Here is a 22,727-nt window from a genome sequence, read left to right as displayed (position 1 = left end):
CTGCTGTCCTTGTAGGTAAGAAACTTCCTGGAGAGTGTGTCTGCGTCAGGGATGTCTTTGCCTGGACTGTGAGTGATTGTGAAGTCGTATTTTTGTAGTTGAAGGATCATTCTCTGTAGCCATGGCGGGGCTGCGGCTAGCGGTTTCCTCATAATTGACTCGAGGGGCTTGTGGTCGGACTCCACAATGACTTGTTGTCCATATACGTACTGATGGAAACACTTACATTCGAACAGAATGGTGTAGAGCTCCTTTTCGATTTGAGCGTAGTTGATTTCATAGTCTGTGAGAGATTTGGAAGTGTAGCCAATGGGCTTTCCTTCTTGCAGTAGCACTGCACCTAGTCCATACTTCGACTCGTCCACTTGGAGTCTGAGCTATTTGTTGGGGTTGTAGTAGGCAAGGATTGGCCCTGGTTCTCTCGTGATCAAGTATTTCACTTTCTGGAAAGCAATGTCGTGTTGCTTGTCCCAGAGAAACTCACCTGACTGCTTTAGCTGCTGACGCAGGGGTGGCTTAGCATTGGAGAGGCTGGGTGCGAACTTGGCTAAGTTTTATTTTTTATTTTTTATTTCACCTTTATTTAACCAGGTAGGCTAGTTGAGAACAAGTTCTCATTTGCAACTGCGACCTGGCCAAGATAAAGCATAGCAGTGTGAACAGACAACACAGAGTTACACATGGAGTAAACAATAAACAAGTCAATAACATGGTAGAAAAAAAAGAGAATCTATATACAATGTGTGCAAAAGGCATGAGGTAGGCAATAAATCGAATAATTACAATTTAGCAGATTAACACTGGAGTGATAAATCATCAGATGATCATGTGCAAGAAGAGATACTGGTGTGCAAAAGAGCAGAAAAGTAAATAAATAAAGCAGTATGGGGGGTGAGGTAGGTAAATTGGGTGGGTAGTTTACAGATGGACTATGTACAGCTGCAGCGATCGGTTAGCTGCTCGGATAGCAGATTTTTAAAGTTGTTGAGGGAGATAAAAGTCTCCAACTCCAAGTAGTTGACCATGCCAAGCAGTGTTTCCAGCTCTGCACGGTTCTTTGGTGGCTCCATTTATTTTATGGCTGAGATCTTCTGTGGATCTGGCTTGATTCCAGTCGCGGTGAGAAGATGTCCGAAGTAGCTGACCTCTGTAGCGCCGACTGTGCTCTTCTCTGGGTTGAGCCGGACTCGTCTCTCGCGGGACCTTGCAGCATTGCGCAGAGGTTTCTGTCGTGTTCCTCTTTGGTTCGACCATAGACAACGATGTCATCCACAATTGCCACAAGTCCGTCTAGGCCTTCGTTCACTTCGTCGATCTTTCGCTGAAACTCGTCTTGGGCTGAGATAATCCCAAAAAGCAGGCGACGGAACATGTAGCGTCCAAACGGTGTGTTGAACGTTGTGAGCTTAGATGACTCTTCTGTGAGCTTGATAGCCCAGTAGCCTGATCTGGCGTCCATGACACTGAAGTAGTGTGCTCCCGCTAGCTTGCGTGTGATTCCATCTAGCGTCAGTAAAGGGTAATGGGGGCGTTTGATAGCCTTGTTCTTGGGTCGAGACATACTCTGAGCTTGCCTGTGCGTGGTTTCTCCACCACCACTAACGTCGGTTCTGTAAACTTGGTGACTATGTCAGATTGCTCCATGCTCTACACCTCTTTCCTCAGACGGGCGCGGAGAGCAAGGGGAATCTTTCTCGGTGGGTAGACCACAGGGGTTGCGTCTGGGTCAAGGTGAATGGTACATTCTCCGGGGAATAGTCCTATTCCTGTAAAAACATCAGCAAACATTTTCTGTCTCTACTGGTGCCGTCACTGATAAAACTAGCTTGATGAGGTTCATGTCTAAACATGATTTAAGACCTAGCACTGCAGGTGCTCGAGTGTCAACAACGTGAAAGTCCAACATCCTGTCACTTTCCTCGTATTTGCATTTGAAAGTGCATGTGCCTTTTACTGGGAGCTGTTCACCACCATAACCAGTCAGTCTGCGCCTGATGGGCTGTAGCTCGCACTCAGATGTCAAGCTGCGGTACTTATTCAGAGGAATAATGTTTACTTGTGCACCAATGTCTAGGTTGAACTTTAGCTCAGTGCCTTGTGTTCCTATATCAATGTCAGCAATGGCTTGTTCTGATTCTCTGATATTAGATTTTTCTGTGTCACTGAATCAATGAACAGTTCATCAGCATTTTACTCTTTGATTGGCATTATCTTCACTCACTGTGTGTACTGTTTTTCCACGGTAAGCTCAGCACACTTCTGCAAAGTGATTCCATTTTCCACATTTTGTACAGTGTTTGCCATTAGCTGGGCGATTTCCCTGTTCGCCATGCACTTTGTATCCACAATATCCACATGTTTTGGGACATTTTGAGTCTGTGTCGCTCTGTTTTGGAGTTATGTCTTTTTCCGTTCTGAGACGCGCTCTCTGGGCACTGAAGGTGTGTTTTGATGTCTGCCTGACTGCGTGCACTGCTTGTTCACGTGATGCCGCCCAAAATGGTTTGTATCTGAACCTGTGCTGGCTCGTGAGATCTGGCTATGTCAATAGCTTTGTCCAGCGTTAGCTCAGACCCAATATTCAAAAGTTTCTCTCTCATTGACGGTGAGTAATCTTACTCGCGGTTTGCATAATCACAGCCTTTCACAAGCAGACGCAGCTCAGTCACAAACTGTTCAAACGATTCGCTAACTCCCTGTACTTTCTCATGGAATTTGTACCTAGAGAAAATCGTATTGGTCTTCGGCACAACATATGCTTCAAAACGATCGTAGTATGTTTTCAGTTCCTTTGATTCAGCCTCGGTAAGTGTCCATGTTGTAAATATCTCTCCCTTTTTCACCAATCCAGAGGAGCAGGTAGCTGAAATTTTCCTATTCTTCTCTTTCCCTCAGAGGACCCGCGAACATTAGCTCCTTGAACTTACTCCAAGCATCGAGTAAGTTTGTAGACTCCCAGTCCATTTGAGGTGAAGGAACTCCAGCAAAATCCATATTTTAGTCCTTTTACTCTGACACCATGTCTTGTTTTGCACACAAAATAATAAAATTGTCAGGACCCGGTGCGAGAAACAGTCACTAATAATCGTCAGAACCCAGAAGATGAGGCAGACACAGCAGTACTAGCGTTAGTGTTTTAATAAAGAACAAAATCTCCAGGCAAAGAAACTAAAACCACAATGTCCAAAAATCAAGCCAAAAGGCACAAAAATGGAAATCCTCCAAAATACTAAAGAAACTCCACAAAGTGGTAAAAAACAGCAGGGAAAAACAAACCTCAAAAGACTACTCAAATAATACACAAAACTAAACCAGAGAACCTCTGGAAAATCCAACAAGAGAAAACACTGAATAAAACAAGGCTTGGGCTGGGGCTGGGTGCTAACTTACAAACACAGAGCAAGGAACTAAGGAACACACAGGGATTAAATACTAACAAGGGAATGACCTACAGGTGCAAACAATAATTGGAGCAAGAAAAACAAAAGGTACAAAAAAGGTGCAATGGGGACATCTAGTGACCAAAAACCCAAACCGTCTTGGCCAAAACCTGACAAAAATATAGGATATTTCTTAACGTAGCTCTTCGTTAGCTAGCTATAAATGGCATGTTCACGTGTCTCATACCATGATTAACTGACCATGACCTCACCACCTGGGTGGTCACTTCTTCAGGATTGGTGGGTCCCCTGCTGGACGGTTGAGCTAACGTAGGCTAATGCGATTAGCATGAGGTTGTAAGTAACAAGACAATTTCCCAGGACATAGACATATCTGAAATTGTCAGAAAGCTTAAATTCTTGTTAATCTAACTGCACTGTCCACTTTACAGTAGCTATTACAGTGAAAGAATACCATGCTATTGCTTGAGGAGAGGTCACAGTTTAGAACATGAAAAGTTATTAATAAACAAATTAGGCACATTTGGGGAGTCTTGATACAAAACTTTGAACAGAAATGCAATGGTTCAGTGGATCAGTCAAAAAATCTTGAACATACATTGCTGCCATCTAGTGGCCAAAATCTAAATTACACCTGGGCTGGAATAATACATTATGGCCTTTCTCTTGCATTTCAACGATGATTGTACCAAAATAAATACCAAAGAACGGTTGTTTTTTTTCTTTTGTATTATCTTTTACCAAATCTATTGTGTTATATTATCCTACATTCCTTTCAAATTTCCACACATTTCCTTTCAAATGGTACCAAGAATATGCATATCCTTTCTTCAGGGCCTGAGCTACAGACTGTTAGATTTGTGTATGTCATTTTCGGCGAAAATTGAAAAAAAGGGGCAAATTCTTATTAACCAATCATACGGCGGTGCGGCGGTAAAATGCATCCAATTACAATTCAGTATGTTTACACATATGAATATTACACACACATGCTCACAGACATGTGCACGCACGCACGCTCACACACACACGCTCGCTCAATGACATATACTGTACACATACTCACATATACACACACACACCTCTCTCCCTCTCTCACCACTTTCCCTCTCTCTGTAATATGCTATTTACTGAATTTCTCTCTCTCTCGCTGTCTCTCTTTGTGTCATTGTGAGGTTTGGCCCTCTGGGTTATTTCTGTAAATTGTTGAGCAGTAACTCAAGTCAAATTAGATTTGACAGCTGTGTCGGAAGCTATAAGCACAAGTTACCCTGCAGCATCTCACCGTGAGTGTGTGTGTGTGCGCATGTGTGTGTGTTTGTACGAGTGCGCATGTACAGTATGTGAGTATCTACACTCTGTTGTATCTCTCAGTTCCTCCTCTCTTTCTCACCCTCCCCCTTCTCTCTTATCTTTCTCTTGCTCTCCCTCTCTCTCTCTTTTGTAATGTGTGTGTTAATGTAATGATGCTCAGCTCAGTGTGTGTGTGTCAGTGTGTGTGTGTGGACCTGGAGACGCTGGGCTCCTGCCTCCTCTCCTCCACTGCAGTGTTTTGGTCACATGACGAGCAGGGCTATCACAGGACACTGATGTTCTTCTCCCCCCTCTTTGCCTCCTTTCCTTCTTCTCGCCTCACCGTCTTCACCATGTACACCCGCACTCTCGCTTTTAACAATCTCATCTCGTCTTCTATTCATTTCACCCTTTATCTTCCTCCCCCTCTCTCGTTCTCACACCTCACCCTCCTCTATGTCTCCTTCTTCATTCCTGTCCTTCTCTACTTCCTTGTTGTTATTATCTCACCTTAAACCTAATTGATCTTGTTGTCATACCTTTCCCCATCCCCCCTTTTCCTGCTACTTATTTATTTCTCTGCCTTCTCTCCTCTCCATTTTATCCCCCTCTTCTTACACATTCTTCCTCCTCCCCTTCTCCTCTTTCTACCTCCTCTTCACTTTATCTCTCCTGCCTTCCACACATTTTCTCTCTTCCTCTCCATCCATTTACCTCTCCTTTTATCTCTCTCCCACCCTTCTCCTTCCCCCATTCCTTACACCCCACCCATTCACCTTATCTTTCTTCTTCCCTACTAATTCCTCCCTCTGTCCCTCCCTACCCTTTCTTCCCTCCACCCCCCTCTCCCACCTCCTCGCCCTTCTCTGTCGACCCTCCTTACTATTTCTTACATGCCTCTTTGTCTCCCCCCTCCCTCCGACCCATCCCTCCCCTATCTTTCTCCTCCTTCCCCTCTCTCCCCCCTCTTCTTCCCCCTCCTCCTCTCCCCTCCAGATTCCAAGCAGAATGGCGATGCGGCCAACGCAGCCCTGGCTAATGAGGACTGCCCCACCATAGACATGGTGCTTGGGGAGGAGAGGAGTCCAGCTGCTGGGGGTCTGGGCACCGGCGGAAGCCGTGAGCGCTATCCCCATGACCGCGCCTGCTTCCTCCTCAGTACCGGAGAGTTCCGTGCTACAGACGGCAACGTGAGGAAAGGTATGCCCAGGACAGGCTCAGGGTCAGGGCTGGGGTCAGAGCCGGGGTCAGAGTCAGGGGCTGCGCTCCACCATACCCAAGGGTTCAGTAGCTCGACACTCAGCAGCTCAACACTCACTGTGTGCTCATGACACTCCCAAACACACATATACACACACACACACGCACGTACAGAACTATACACTTCAGAGCTGGTTCAAGTACCTTAGGTCAAATAGTTTCATTAAACTTAACAGTATTTGAGGTGTGTTTGATTCAGCTTTTTGTTTGCTTTTGGAACTATTCCATTGGTTCCATCGTACCAGGCAAACGTAATCAACTGCAGCTCTTGGAAGAATTTGACTTCCAATTCACACATACATAAACACACACATACACACACTACGGAAACACTAGGTATTTCCCTACCACCTCTCCTCTCCTCTCCCCTGGCCCCTCCCCTATCTCATATTTCTCATAACCAATCATTTTGACTGACAGTCACAGACCCCGCCCACAATACCCACAGGCTGTTTTGAGCTGTCTCACGCTCCAGACATTCCTATATGAACTGGGTTATGACACATTATGGCATAAGTGAAATATCAATGGATTGATATTTTGTTGGACCAGTTCCCACATGCTGTATTCAATTACATTGGCACCCCACGTCTACTACTGTATATGTAAATGTGCTGTGGTGCTTTCTATTGCCGTTCTGGACACTGGAGTTGTAAAATAACATATAGGTATTATTGCCTGAGTTTGGTACATATCAGTACATATCAGTACATATCAATACATATCAGCACATATCAATACATATCAGTACATATCAGAACATATCAATACATATCAATACATATCAGTACATATCAATACATATCAATACATATCAATACATATCAATAGTGCTCCATTGTAGCTCAGTTGGTTGAACATGGTGCTTGCAACGCCAGTATAGTGGGTTCAACCACCCATACGTAAAATTAATGCACACATGACTGTATGTCACTTTGGGTAAAAACATCTGCTAAATGGCATATATTATTATTATTATTAATAATATCGTTTTTCGACATACAGGCACTTACAGGTACTCTATTTCAACCCACCGGTTTAGCTCTGATTTTTCTTTCTTCAGCTTTAATGCACATTTTCACAGCCTGTTCTGAAACGAGATCTGTACAGTACGATCGCTGACTGAATAGCTATCACACTGCATCTGGCTGTCAATCTGTCTTCTACTGTCAATCTGTCTTCTACAGTCTGTAGTCATGCTCTCTCTCTCTCTCTCTCTCTCTCTCTCTCGCTCTCTCGCTCTCTCGCTCTCTCTCTCTCTCTGTATAGATATATATATATATATATATACACTATATATACAAAAGTATTTGGACACCCCTTCAAATGAGTGGATTTGGCTATTTAAGTCACACACGTTGCTGACAGCTGTATAACATCGAGCACACAGCCATGCAATCGCCATAGACAAACATTGGCAGTAGAATGGCCTTAATGAAGTGACTTTCAATGTGGCACAGTCATAGGATGCCACAGTTCGTCAAGTCAGTTCGTCAAGTTTCTGCCCTGCTAGAGTTGCCCGGTCAACTGTAAGTGCTGTTATTGTGCAGTGGAAACGTCTAGGAGCAAGTGGTAGGCCACACAAGCTCACAGAATGAGACTGCACAGTGCTGAAGAGCATAGCACGTAAAAATTGTCTGTCCTCAGTTGCAACACTCACTACGGAGTTCCAAACTGCCTCTGGAAGCAACGTCAGCACAAGAACTGTTCATTAGGAGCTTTATGAAATGGGTTTCCATGGCCAAGCAGCCGCACACAGGCCTAAGATCACCATGCCAATGCCAAGCGTCGGCTGGAGTGGTGTAAAGCTAGGCATCATTGGACTCTGGAGCAGTGGAAACGCGTTAGCGTTCTTGCAGAGAACGCTACCTGCCCATATGCTTAGGAATAAGGGTCTGGGGCTGTTTTTCATGGTTTGGGCTAGGCCGCTTCGTTCCAGTGAAGGGAAATCTTAACGCTACAGCATACAATGACATTCTAGACGATTCTGTTCTTCCAACTTTGTGTCAACAGTTTGGGGAAGGCCCTTTCCTGTTTCAGCATGACAATGCCCCTGTGCACAAAGCGAGGTCCATACAGAAATGGTTTGTCGAGATCAGTGTGGAAGAACTTGACTGGCCTGCACAGAGCCCTGACCTCAACCCCATCGAACACCTTTGGGATGCATTGGAACACAGGCTGCGAGCCAGGCCTAATTGCCCAGCATCAGTACTCGACCTCGCTGTGGCTGAATGGAAGCAAGTCCCCACAACAATGTTCCAACATCTAGTGGAAAGCCTTCCCAGAAGAGTAGAGGCCGTTATAGCAGAAAATAGGGGACCAACTCATTATTAATGCCCATAAATGTTGGTATGATATGTTCGAAGAGTAGGTGTCCACATACTTTTGGTCATGTAGTATCTATCTATCTATCTATCTATCTATCTATCTATCTATCTATCTATCTATCTATCTATCTATCTATCTATCTATCTATCTATCTATCTATCTATCTATCTATCTATCTATCTATCTATCTATCTGTATTGTGGCTCTCATTCTGGCTCTCATTTATTGGTCATGCTTTGTTCCTCTTTGTCTCTCTCTCCTCTCCACACCCTGTCTGCTTGCTATCGCTCCACCCATCCATTCATCCTCCTCTCCCCTCTGCCCCTGCCCTCCATTTCTCCATGCTTTCTCACTGGACATCTTTTTTATTTACCTTGTACCACTCACCTGCTTCTTCTTTCACCTGACATCCCCATTGTTCTACCTCCAACAATCCAACCCCTTCCACCTGCCATTTTTGAACCGCCACCTCAACCTCAACCTAAAACTAACCCCCCGTCCGGCCTGCCCCTAACGTCCCCGATCCCAAATACACTCCTCTACAAACCCCACTCCAACAAACACCAGACGCTGCAGCGGCCAGCCCGGCATCCCCCCCAGGAGAGGAGTGGTTCAAGCCGGAGGGGCCTCTGCTACAGCAGGACCTCAATGCAAACTCAGCCTCCTCCTGGATCAAACCATAGCGAATCAGAGGTAACACAAAAGACACATACAGAAGTTTGGTTGAAAGCACAATGAGCAAACACACAGTAAGACAGTAACATGGCAAGCGTGTGCAAACCACAGCAAAGCACACACACACATGAAGTAACATGCCCCCCCCCCCCCCCCCCCCACACACACACTCTTAAAAGGTTGTATGTTTAAGAATGCATGACAGTTAATTGCTTGTTCCAGTAAAGCTTTAAGGTTTGGTTCAGCATTTTCATGGTAGATTATGGTGCTAAGTGTAGGGTGGGAGGGTAAATGTATGTGTGTATGTGTGTTCGTGCTCGGGTGTGCGCGTGCGTTTGTGTGCGTGTTCGTGCGCGGATGCGGGTGTGTGCGTGCGTATGTGTGTTTGCGAGTGTGTGTTCGTGCGCAGGTGCGTGTGTGCATACAGTGCCCTCTTGAATTATGAACTTAAAAAGGCAGTGAAAAAATGTAATTGCTGTTTATCAGCTTGAACTTCCCACTCAAAATATCATATGAATCGAACCTTTAATTGAGTTAAAATTGTTCAAAGAAAAACAAACGGTCATCAATAAATAAATATTTTATTCCTAAACATGCATGTCACAATTATTGGCTCCCCTGCATTTAGTACTTTGTGCACCCTCCCTTTGCCAAGATAACAGCTTTGAGTCGTATCCTATAATGTTTGATGAGTTGGGAAAACACATAGGAAGGAATTTGAGACCATTCCTCCATACAGAAACTCTCCAGATCCTTCAGAGTCCATGGTCCTCGCTTGTGGGCTCTCCTCTTCAGCTCACCCCACAGGTTTTCAATGGGGTTTAGGTCAGGGGACTGGGATGGCCGTTGCAAAAGCTTGATTCGATGGTCAGTGAACCATTTTAGTATGGATTCAGAGGTATGCTTTGGATCGTTGTCCTGCCCGGATGACCCAGTTTTAGCCTCCTGGTAGAGGCAGACAGGTTTTGGCCGAAAATATTCTGGTGCTTGATGGAGTCCATGATGCCATGTATCCTAACAAGGTTCCCAGGGCCTTTGGAAGTAAAACATCCCCACAACATCACAGATCCACCACCATACTTCACAATGGGGATTAGGTTATTTTCTGTATGACTATGGCTCCTTTTACACCAAACCCACCTCTGGTGTTTGTTGCCAAAAAGCTGTATTTTAGTCTCATCAGACAACAAAACCTGGTTCCAATCAAAGTTCCAATGACATATAGCAAACTCCAGGCGCTTACGTTTGTGGTTTGGTGACAGCAGAGGCGGCGACCCTTCCAAATAACTTGTTGGCATAGAGGTGGCGTCTAATTGTAGTTCTGGAGCGTTGGTGACCCCAAGATGTAACCAACTTCGGCAATTCTCCAACTATGATCCTTGGAGATTTTTTTGGCCTCTTGAACCATCCCTCTCACTCGGTGTGGGGTCAAAATAAACTTGCGTCCTCTTCCAAGCAGGATTATCACTGCTCCAGTTGTTTTACATTTCTTAATTATTGCCCTAATAGTGGAAATGTGTATTATCAGGGTTGTAGCTATCATTTTATAGCCATTGCCAGATTTGTGAAGGTCAACAACTTAAAAAAAAAAAAAGTAATTTAATTTGTGTGTTCTCTGGCCTTTCCCATGTTGATGGATGACTAAGGGAGTTTAGCTTGTGTGTCGCCTCATATTTATATCCCAGTGAAATAGGAAGTCATGGATGGACCACTTAAGAGTTCCCAAAGAGTCAGATGAACTTTAAAAAGTCATATCTTAATCGGAATATACAGTACATTAATTAGATTTTGTTCCTAAGAATTTCTAGGGGTGCCAATAATTGTGACACATGTTTTTGAATAAAATAATGATTTATTGATTAATTTTATTATTTTTATTTTATGTTTTTTTTACTCAATTACAGGTCAGATTCATATGATATTTTGAGTGTAAAATCAAGCTGATAAACAACAATGACATTTTTTCACAGCCTTTTTTCTTCATATTTACCGAGGGTGACAATCATTCAGAAGGGCACTGTACATCAACGTATGTTTGGAAATGTATGTGTTACGTCTCCCCACATTTAACACAGTTCAACCCCAACTATGGCTTAGCTTTTGGTCAATTTCATTCAGTTCAACTTCTGCACTTAACCTTACATTATACACACAGACAGACGCACAACCTTTAACCTCCTTTTCTGCCCTCCGGATGACCCCAAACCCCCTCTCAGTTCCTGCAGGCCAGTGTAGTCCTCTCTGTCTCTCTCTCTCCCCCACTCTCCATTCTCTCTCTCTCTCTTCTCTTCTCTCTCTCTTACTCAACCTTCTCTTCTCTCTCTCTCTCACCACCAAAACGCCACAACCGTTTTCCACTGAGGGGTGAGAGAATGTGCCCTGAGCGAATGAGCCCGATTAGACCTACATGACTCATTGGATCCAATAGAGGGAGAAAGAGAGGATGAGAGAGAGGAGCCGGGCTTAATTGTGCAATGGGAGGCTAAATGGCGTTATGTAACGTGATGTGAGCGATATGATGACCACCCCCACCTCCCCCTCCTCATCTCTTCCCTCCCTCCATCCTTCCCTCCCTCCTTCCCAGAGACCTCGTCTGCAATCTCAGCCCAGGCCTCCATTCAAATTCACCCTCTCAGAACTCTACTCCTCCACACACACACAACACACAGGATTTCTCACCACATGTACTTGTAGCCTACCCCTCGACTCCCCGTCTTAGAGCCCTGTTACACACCATAAACTGAGCCCTTCATGACCCATTTGACCAATTAAGCCACTACGCAACGCTACCAACATAACTCAAGATTCTGATCGGGAGTGTGTGGGTGTGAATGAGCTACGGTACCTGTGTTTGGCTGTGGATGTCCCTCTGTCCATCGGTTAGCGCTGTGTGCGTGCAAGTGCGTTTGCGTGTATGTGTGTGTATGTCGGCTGCAATGCTAGCCCTCTGTTCTCTGCAATGTGTGTGTGCGTTTGTGTGTATGTGTGTGAGGACCACCATGGAGAGGAGGGTGGGGTTGTGAGGGGGGCCATGTCTTCTGACGTGTCTGTTGTTGTCTCCCTCCTCAGGTTGTGTCGTGTCATGCGTTTGTATGTCGGCTCTTGTTGCTCTGCGTTACACTTGTCTGTCTGTCTGTCGCTGTCCTCTCCCCAGTCTCTGTCCCTCCCTCCGTCCGTCCGTCTGTCTGTCCGTGGTGTGTCCTGTGTTTTCCTTTTGTGCTCCCTTTGTTTTTGTTGTCGTTTTTTGTTTTGTGTTGCCGTGTCCTCTTCTCACTCCTGTGGCTCTTTACTCTGGTGTCTCCTCTCGCCTTACTCAGAGACACCAGTACAACTGCCATGTTTAGCAGTGTACAAACAGTCACACAAACAATACACAAATCCAAGATACTGTATAATCCATAGACAATATTGGAGAATTCCGAGAGAAAAAACAGTGACTTATTTAAATCCAGATGATTGAACCAAATCAGTGTGAACATGTTTGTCGATATAAACTGGTAGCAGAGTAAAGGCCACTGGTGTGTACTGGTTCATTTCTTGAAGTGAAAGCTGGTTACTTCTCTCTCTCTTCTGGAATTGCCCTCCACTCTGAGGTGACCAAAACATTGTTTCATCACAGTACCAGGGGGGTGCCCAGGCCCTATGTGCTAGTCCAGAGTCAGTCCTCTCCATTCTCCTTTACAACCCTAAACCAAGACTGACTCTGGATCAGATCTTATGCCTGCTCCCTAATCCCCAACCACCACAAATGTCCCTATACGAGTGGCATTGACTCAAGCTGACAAGCTATCGTAGTCTATACAGCAGTAGATCTATGAATGTTAGTGGCTGGAGTGGGGGATGCATTTGGCTGTGCTGAAACACTGTTCACGAGTCTAGTGCTTTTTAAGGTGTGCTTCAGTCTTTTAGTGGGAAAGCACTAAGGCCAGGCTAGATCAAATGTATAGGTTTAGTCTAGATCCTGTACACACTTTGGGAATGAACGGCTTACCGGCACTGGGCAGGTGTATAGCGCACCCCTCCACACATACAGTGTTACACACAGACAGAGACAGAATGGCAGACAGACTGGCAGACAGACTGATTTTACAAGCAGACAGTCAGTCAGACCGACAGACAGACTTACAACCAGACCGACTGACGGACCAACCATCAGACAGACAGACAGACACACTGCTACGTGCAGTGCTAGGTAAGTGACGGTAGTAGCCGTACGGTCTGTGGTGACTAGCTGACTGGTGTTAGTGGGGGTTAGTGTGTTGAGCCACAGCCGCTGACGGCCCTGTAATATTAATAATAGAAGCTTCATCCACACTCTAAAAGCAAAAAAAGACATCCCCCAAAGGCGCCCCAAAATGGCTGCCGGCCTTCCGCTTTTAAAGTGGGATATAGTGCTTTAAACCTCCCCTTCTTCCCCTTCCTCCTCCTCCTCCTTCTGGCGCTTCTCCTTTGTTTCTGTGCCCAGAGTGGTTCTGCTGGCTTTATTTTAGTGTGGTTTATTTTATAACACGTGCAGCTTTGACCTCTGTTGACAAATGCTAAAGTGCAGAGGTCAGGAGAGGTTAAAGCTTGGAGGCTTGGGCTCCTTACGTCTATACCCTGCATCCCAATATCTCTCCTGACTCCTGAAGTGTGCACTTGTTCACTCCCCCTCATGGATTTAAAAGAAAAAGATTGGTATGCCTCAAACATATGGTGGAAACTCTGTCTAGAGCAAATCCAATGCTTTTCAATGCATCCACAAATCCAATGCTTTTCAAATGCGCCGAGGGAAGCACAAGCGTACACTTCAGGAGACAGGACATGTTGGGAAGCAGCCTTTCTCTCCCTCTCTCTTTAATACTTTCCTCTGATAAATATTGTATAGTTGTAATAGTGTAATTGGTGTGTTTGAGGGTGTGTGTGGATATTGTGTTGTGTTTTATGTACAATAATGTGTGTATAATTTGTTTCTTGGTGGTTGTTATTTTCTTGTCTGTAATGTACTCTGGGGTTTTCTTTCTTGTGAGTTTTATTTTATGTTTCACCTCCTTTCCTTCTTCATCTTTACCGCGCCTCCTCTTTTCCTCTCATACTCTCGCTCTCTCTCATTCTGTCTCCCCTTTCTCCTTATTTCCCACTGTTGCCAAGGAAACAGTGGAAGAGAGCATTCTGGGACTTTTGTGCAAAGCATTCTGGGTTAGATTATTCAAATGAATGATTGCATAATTCTTTCACTTTAATAATATGTAAATATGTTGTACTAGTAAGTAATCAAATCAGATAATACTACATGTAGTCATCAAACCATGCTCCCACAATGCACTGAGTTCAAGTTGTATTATTATTATTATTTATTCTACAGTGTTTGTTTATCATTTTAGTATTTATTCTCATCATGTACTATTCATTAGAGTGTATTATTTGGCGAAAGACAAATCCTATCCCTATTAACCCTAAAGCAGACAGTAGTGCAGCATCAGCCCTCAGGACTCTTATTGGAGCAGAGTGGCTTTGTCCTGTAAGAGCTGATCCGGGACCAGGGTGAATCTCCTCCCTAAGGATTCCTAGTGGAGCAGAGTGCCTTTGTCCTGTAAGAGCTGATCCAGGACCAAAGTGTTCCCCTGAGAGCAGCTTGAGTGGCACTTACAGTCTGTCAGGCTCTGCTTTTAAAACACTGGAGTAGTCCAGGAGTGCTTCCAAAATGGCACCCTATTCCCTATGAAGTTCACTACCCTCAATGTGCACTGGTTAAAAGTAGTGCACTATATAGGGAATAGGGTGCCATATTTGACTGGAGTGGGTTTGTTTAGAATTAGTGGTCCGTTCAATTAATCTCTCTCATGTGCGCTGTTCCAGTTGATCTCTTCTGCCATTGACTTTCCCCCATAGACACAAAGCACCACCGCCATTAGGCTGCTGCTCTCTCTGTGCTGCACTCGGAATCCTTGATGGACAGAAGGAGATGCCGTTCCACAATGGTGTTCTCTCTCTCTCTTCCCCTCTCCCTATTTCTCTCTCTGCTTCTCACTCTCCCTCTCCCTCTTTATCTCTTTGCCACTTTGTTCCCCCTCTCTCTTCCCCTCCCTTTCACCCCTCTTTCTCCCCCCCCCCCCCCCCCCGGAGGTCTGTATAGCTGGGTATGTGCTGCAGTGATGTTAAAACTGCAGATTAAAGACAAAGATAATATTGCACTCATATTGCTAATATTGACCATTGAACAACAGCTAATCTAAAAAATGATGCTGTACATGACAATACGCGCTCAACCCCCCTCGATCTAAACCAATAGGATGTCTTTTAGAATCAGCAGGTGAAAATACTGTATGCAAAATCAGACAGGCACGATTATGCATAATGTCAACAAATAGACTTGGATATACTTTATTTTATTTAACCTTTATTTAACTAGGCAAGTCAGTTAAGAATAAATTATTATTTACAATGACGGCCTACCAAAAGGCAAAAGGCCTCCTGCGGGGACAGGGGCTGTGTAAAAAAATACAAAATATATATATAAATATAGGACAAAACGCACATCCCGACAAGAGAGACAGCACAACACTACATAAAGAGAGACCTAAGACAACAACATAGCAAGGCAGCAACACATGACAACACAGCATGGTACGTAGCAACACTACATGACAACAACATGGTAGCAACACAACATGGTAGCAGTACAAAACATGGTACAAACATTATTGGGCACAGACAACAGCAAGAAGGTACAGACAACAATACATCACGCAAAGCAGCCACAACTGTCATTAAGAGTGTCCACGTGAGTCTTTGAATGAAGAGATTGAGATAAAACTGTCCAGTTTGAGTGTTTGTTGCAGCTCGTTCCAGTCGCTAGCTGCAGCGAACTGAAAAGATGAGTGACCCAGGGATTTGTGTGCTTTGGGGATCTTTAACAGAATGTGACTGGCAGAACGGGTGTTGTATATGGAGGATGAGGGCTGCAGTAGATATCTCAGATAGGGGGGAGTGAGGCCTAAGAGGGTTTTATAAATAAGCATCAACCAGTGGGACTTACGACGGGTATACAGAGATGACCAGTTTACAGAGGAGTATAGAGTGCAGTATTGTGTCCTATAAGGAGCATTGGTGGAAAATCTGATGGCCGAATGGTAAAGAACATCTAGCCGCTCGAGAGCACCCTTACCTGCCGATCTATAAATTATGTCTCCGTAATCTAGCATAGGTAGGATGGTCATCTGAATCAGGGTTTGTTTGGCAGCTGGGGTGAAAGAGGAGCGATTATGATAGAGGTACCAAGTCTAAATTTAACTTTAGCCTGCAGCTTTGATATGTGCTGAGAGAAGGACAGTGTACCATCTAGCCATGCTCCCAAGTACTTGTATGATGTGACTACCTCAAGCTCTAAACCCTCAGAGGTAGTAATCACACCTGTGGGGAGAGGGGCATTCTTCTTACCAAACCACATGACCTTTGTTTTGGAGGTGTTCAGAACAAGGTTAAGGGTAGAGAAAGCTTGTTGGACACTAAGAAAGCTTTGTTGTAGAGTATTTAACACAAAATCCGGGGAGGGGCCAGCTGAGTATAAGACTGTATCATCTGCATATAAATGGATGTGAGCGCTTTCTACTGCCTGAGCTATGTTGTTGATATAAATTTGAGAAGAGTGTGGGGCCTAGGATCAAGCCTTGGTGTACTCCCTTGATGACAGGCAGTGGCTGAGACAGCAGATTTTCTGACTTTATACACTGCACTCTTTGAGAGAGGTAGTTAGCAAACCAGGCCAAAGACCCCTCATAGACACCAATACTCCTTAGCCGGCCCACAAGAATGGAATGGTCTACCGTATCAAAATCTTTGGCCAAGTCAATAAAAATAGCAGGACAACATTGTTTAGAATCAAGGGCAATGGTGACATCATTGACGACCTTTAAGGTTGCAGTGACAGATCCAGTCAGTTGATTATTGACAAGTTTTTCCAACACTTTTGATAAACAGCGCAAAATAGAACTAGGACTATAACAGTTAGGATCAGCTTGATCTCCCCCTTTAAATAAGCAATGGGAACCTCCCCAGAAAGGAGAGACAGACTTGGCGATGAGTCAAATAGGAATCTTGACTTAATGAAGTGGTGATTAAAGAGCTCAGCCATGTGCTTCTTGTCAGTAACAACCACATCATCAACTTTAAGGGACATGGGCAGCTGTGAAGAGGAGGGTTTATTCTCCAGGTCTTTAACCGTTTTCCAGAATTTATTGGGGTTAGACCCACAGAGAGAGAACTGCTCCTTAAAGTAACTAACTTTGGCCTTCCGGATAGCCTGAGTGCACTTATTTCTCATTTGCCTGAACGATAGCCAGTCAGCCTGAGTATGCGTGTGCCGAGCCTTTTGCCAAATGCAATTCTTGAGGTGGAGTAACTCTGCAAGATCACGGTCGAACCAGGGGCTGAACCTTTTTTGAATTCTCATTTTCTTTATGGGGGGTGTTTGTTAATAATACTACAGAAAATATCAAAAAGAAGGTCCAAGCATCTTTGACAGAGGGGATCAAGCTGATTCTTTACCATTTTACAGAGGCCAGGTCATGAAGGAAGGCTTGCTCATTAAAGTTTTTTAGCAAACGTCTATGACAAGTCAGGACAGGTCGTTTCACTGAGCAGCCATTGCGAACTCAGGCTGTAAAACAGTGATCACTAAGGTCATTACAGAAAACACCAGACTGATGCCTGTCAGTATTATTAGTGAGGATAACATCAAGAAGAGTAGCCTTTTCTGGGTGTTTGGAGTCATACCTTGTGGGATTGGTAATAATCTGAGAAAGATTTAGGGAGTCCCATTGCTTTAGGACTTGGTCAGGTGGTTAAGCATGTCCCAGTTTAAGTCACCTAGCAGGACAAATTCAGACTTAGTGTAAGGGGCTAGGAGAGAGCTTAGGGTACAGGCTGCTGATGATGGAGGACGATAGCACCCAGCAACAGTCAACAAAGAGCTATTTGAAAGTTTAATACTTAAAACCAGCAAATCAAATTGTTTGGGGACAGACTTGGTGGAGACAATCGAGCACTGAAGGTGATCCTTGGTAAGGATTGCCACTCCCCCTGCTTTGGAAGATCTGTCTTGCCGAAAAAGGTTATAACCAGAAAGGTTAACATCAGTATTCAAAACACTCTTCCTTAACCACATCTCAGTAATGACCAACACATCTGGATAGGAGCTTTGAACCCACACTTTCAATTGATCCATTTTAGGTAATAAGCTTCTAGTGTTAACGTGCAGAAAACCCATGCTTTTACAAGAGCAGAAATCAGTGAAGCAGATGTCAGAGCACAAGTCAGGATTGGGGCTTGCAACAGTAGATGGGCCAGGGTGTACATGCACATTTCCAGATATCATCAGCAGTAATACAATCAGGCAAGGCAGAGGACAGGGAGAGCTCTGCAGTGATGATTTATGACATCTGAATGTGCATCAGATGGCAACAAGATCATATTGTACAGCAATTTCATCAGGTAACATGAATACAAAGCCGGTGAGAGGTAGTTCGAATGGGATGGGAGGCCAAACGTCTGTGTAACCAATAGGGAGTAAGAGTCCCGAGTGTGGGAACAAACATTGTTCGTAGTCAACAATGCATGCAGGAGTCATGAGGCAAATAGCAAAATGCACAATATATATATTTTTTTATATATAACTACTTGGGGCTAGCCATTGTAAGTTCAGAGTCACTCGCCCCAACAGTGCTTGTGTGCTGGAGGCGAGTGAATGCTCGGGAGAGAGGAGGGGGGGGGGGGGGTACCTGTACAGGGGGGGAGACAACCAGGGCAGACGGTAAACAGATCGCATGTGACAGTGACATAGAGTCTGCATTATGTCAACAAATAGACTGGGATATACTGCATGTGACAGTGAGTCCTGGAGAGTGTGTGTGTGTGTGTGTGTGTGTGTGTGTGTGTGTGTGTGTGTGTGTGTGTGTGTGTGTGTGTGTGTGTGTGTGTGTGTGTGTGTGTGTGTGTGTGTGTGTGTGTGTGTTATTTATTGTCATATCTCGGTCATTGACGCCAACATGGAATCATTTCTACTGTATATACTCTGGTTATCCTCTGTATATACAGAACATATATGTGTAATATACATCTAAGGGCTATGTTCAGTGTAGCAGTGTCAGTACAGCAAACTGTTTCTTGTTTCTTAGATGTGATTGCGTCGAATATTACCATAATACTGAACTAACCCTTTTCACCTCAGGGAATATGTCTCTTTCTCTGTCTGTCCTGTCCCTCCTCTCTCTCTTTCTCTCCATTTTACTCTTTTTCCCTCTCTCTCTCTTTCTCCCTCAATCTCTCTTTTCTGCCCTCCCTCCTCTTTCTCGCTCTCTCTTTCTCTCTCTCTTTCTCTTCCGCCCCCATTCTCTCTGTCTCTCTGTCTCTCTGTCTCTCTCTCTCTTTCTCTCTTTTTCTCTCTCTCTCTCTGTCATGGGCCACTATCAAGGTACATGCAATATGCATGAGGAAAAGAACAGTAGGATTAGATTCTTCAGGAGGAGATGTAGTAGATTCATTCATTCATCTATAGCGCCCCTCTCCCTCTCCCCATCGTAAGTAATGTGTGTTCAGCATGTGTGTTCATATATGTGTCCATGTGACATAGCAGAGAGCTGGCCATCTAGGCCCCAGTGTGGTTTCCTATGAAGCAACTCAATGTTCTATGGGGATATGGTGCTTGTGTGTTAAAACGGGGTTCAGTTTGTCATGCTATGTCTGATACATACAGATGTTCTACTGTATGTATGGTTACTGTGTCAATTGTGTTGTTGTCTGTCATACATCCATAAATGTGAAAAATGTGTTTCAAATATTGCCTCGGGTGATTACAAATCTACATGTTGTTTCGTAATGTGACATAACAATAATCAGCCAATGCAAATATATCATAATTTATATATGATACTAAAAAAGTGGGAAAGTAATAAGAAACATTTATGCAAATTAAATCTATAAATTAAAATTTACTATACTTTGGCAAATTTGTTGAGTGGTTGAAAAATTAGTTTAAATGACTCCAACCTAAGTGTATGTAAACGTCCGACAACTGTATATATTCATGTATTTAAGCTGCTTGTATTTAATGCCACAGTGAATCTACAGTGATAGATACTACAGTGATACCACAGTAATACTACAGTGATATGTTACTACAGTGATACCACAGTGATACTACAGTGATACTACACTAATGCCACAGTGATACGATACTACAGTGGTATTGTACCACAGTAATACTACCGTGATACTACAGTGATACTACTATAGTGATAGTACAGTTGTATTACAGTGATACTACACTAATACTACAGTGATACTACAGTTGTACTACAGTAATTCTACAGCACACATATTATTGAACTCTATTGCTACAAAGGCATTTACTGCACAATACTGGTGTATATAGCTTATACAGTATCTGACATCAACTACCTGAGCATGCATATTTATTTACATCCACTACCAACGATCCAAACACTAGATATAATACAAAATGGCTGCCATAACAAAGTATATAACAACTCTGATATTGGAAACCTTATCTACATGTAGATTTGCGCTGGGGGAAATATTTGTCCCCTTGTACCCCCTTGTTTTCCTCCCTCACTCCCCTCTTTCTCCCCCCTCCCCTCCCTCCCCCTCTCAGACTAACTTCCATGTTCCGTTCCATCCCATCCCCAGGACATCCCCAGTCATTGCACCTGCGTAGCATAACTAAAGTTTGACCTGAGGTACGTACAACCGACTAGCTTCCTGCCCTCCTCCTCTGTAACACTCTCTTCACACTATCAAGCTGACCCGAACCATGCTGCGCTGGCTCAGATTACTTCTTTACTTTTCACATTGTCCATTCCAGCAGAGTTCCAGCAACTGTAGTGGGATGCGTAACCACTAACCAGGCCAGCGCAGTACAGCTTGGTTGGACTCGGCTCTGTTTGGCTCGGTAGTGTCAAAAGGGTATAGGAGGAACAAGCTGGTATGTCACGGCTTTGGCAGGAACAGTGCTGCATTCTGCTGCATTAAACAACCAGGCTTTGCTGTAAAGCCATGTAGAGTGGCGTGAATGTGTTCAACCTGATATATGTAAGGATGTAATGCAAGAATGGAGTAGAATTACATACATTAGCTTTTACAAATCTAAAAGTGAATTCAAGTAGATTTTTTTATACTCTGAGATCTAATAGCATTGATAGTCTTTGATAGTGATGCACAATGCATGTTTTACAGCAAGAAATCTTTGGCAATGCATATAGATCACATACTAGCAGGCCAGTTTTAAATCATCTTGTTTTATGGCGCACATGTGTGTGTGTATGTTTGTGTGTGTGTGTGTGTGTTCGAGTGTGTGTGTGAGAATACAGTATGCATTTGTGTCAAAAATGAAGCTATGAAACAGAGTTAAGTTCTCCCGAGTGCTAATCAAACAATAGGAGTTCCTGATAAAGTCAATAAAAAAAGCGAGTATTCAAAAAGAGATCATATTTGTACCGTTTATTGGCTAATTTATTATAATTATTATATTATTATTTTGCTCTCTTTGTTGATATTTATGGTTTGACATTTTTTGTGATAACTTAATGAACTATTTTTGCTTGTACTTCTATCTCTATCTCTCTGTCTCTTTCTCTCTGTCACCTCCTAGTTGTAAGGTGCATGTTGCATGGTGTGTTGGATGCTGTGAAGGAGGTGATCTGGGTAATGTTAGATGAACAGTACGGCCAATAGCCATTTGCCAATCAAACTGTCACTACCAACCACATATTCACCTATCTATCCATTGTATTTACACATAGCCTAGTTCTAAGTCATTATATAGGGCCGGGAGTTTTGTCCAGACCACCTGATCCAACCAAGAAAAACCCAAGGCTCTAGTTCAGAGTTATATAACGAGGGCCCAGAGTTTTTCCCAACCCTGTGACCTGACCAAGGAAAACCTCCCAGCCCTGTTTCATGACATTACAATTCCACAAATGAATCATTACGCTAGGTATGCCTGGAATCCGTCCAACGGTTACCAGCCATTACTCATGTTTACCACGTTGTTCGTTCCCACCTCAACCTCTCCTGAGCAGGGCCTTCGTCCCGGTCCCTGTCCTGTCCTGGTCTCAGCGAGTAAAGCTGAGCTGAGCTAAGCGAAGCTTCTTTAAAGCCTGAAAACAAACATGTCATTACTGTAGGACACGATAGGCCAACCGTTTGGGAGAAATCGATCTCAATCAAACCACCCCCTACTGCTTGTGGAACCCTAAGATCACACACACACACACACTCTTCCTAATCAGCTAAGAGTTGCAGGGCTGGGATTGATGTGGGCTGTTACATGGGTCGACGTCTCAAACACAAAGAGTTTGAATAGAGAGACCAACGCAGGAGGTTATCCTACACAGCCATGCACTGTACCTTTGAAAAATGATGTGTGTGCTGTACCCTACACATAAAGTGATGCTAGTCAGATGCATGTGTAAAGACATGAAAACAGTAATGCATGCTAATGCATAAATATATTGTATTTAGAAAGTAGACACGTGCACATATATTTACACATCATCAATTTAGACATTAACAGTACATGCTCAGTACATGCTCAAGTTTTAATACAGAATCCTGGAAGTTCCTGTACCCTCAAACAGGCAGACAAACCATAAACAGACATGCACATGAACACACACACACATAATCATCACACCCGCTCTGCCAAAGAGGAGTGGTCAGGTTGTGAAGAACACGATGACCCAGATCTGTCGCATAGCTGTAGCGTACTACCCA

General features: G+C 43.9%; 1 protein-coding gene across 4 annotated transcripts in view; it reads left to right on the top strand.

Moving 5' to 3' along the window:
* Positions 1–22,727, top strand: part of LOC139577586 (voltage-gated potassium channel KCNC1-like) — a 123,955-nt gene that overhangs the window by 75,271 nt on the left and 25,957 nt on the right. For 3 of the 4 annotated variants that reach the window (XR_011675339.1, XM_071404703.1, XM_071404701.1), the window contains exon 3: positions 5,691–5,894. Coding sequence is in view for 3 of the 4 variants with exons in the window: in XM_071404703.1 (XP_071260804.1) it covers positions 5,691–5,894 (204 nt within the window). In the remaining variant the exon portion in view is untranslated. Of the gene's footprint in view, positions 1–5,690; positions 5,895–8,849; positions 8,976–22,727 lie in introns of all 4 variants that reach the window. The other variant, XM_071404702.1, reaches the window with a different exon arrangement.

Source organism: Salvelinus alpinus, chromosome 6, assembly GCF_045679555.1.
Source record: "Salvelinus alpinus chromosome 6, SLU_Salpinus.1, whole genome shotgun sequence".
Lineage (NCBI taxonomy): Eukaryota > Metazoa > Chordata > Actinopteri > Salmoniformes > Salmonidae > Salvelinus > Salvelinus alpinus.
The sequence above is the reverse complement of the archived record's forward strand: the minus strand, read 5'-3'. Positions and strand labels throughout refer to the sequence as shown.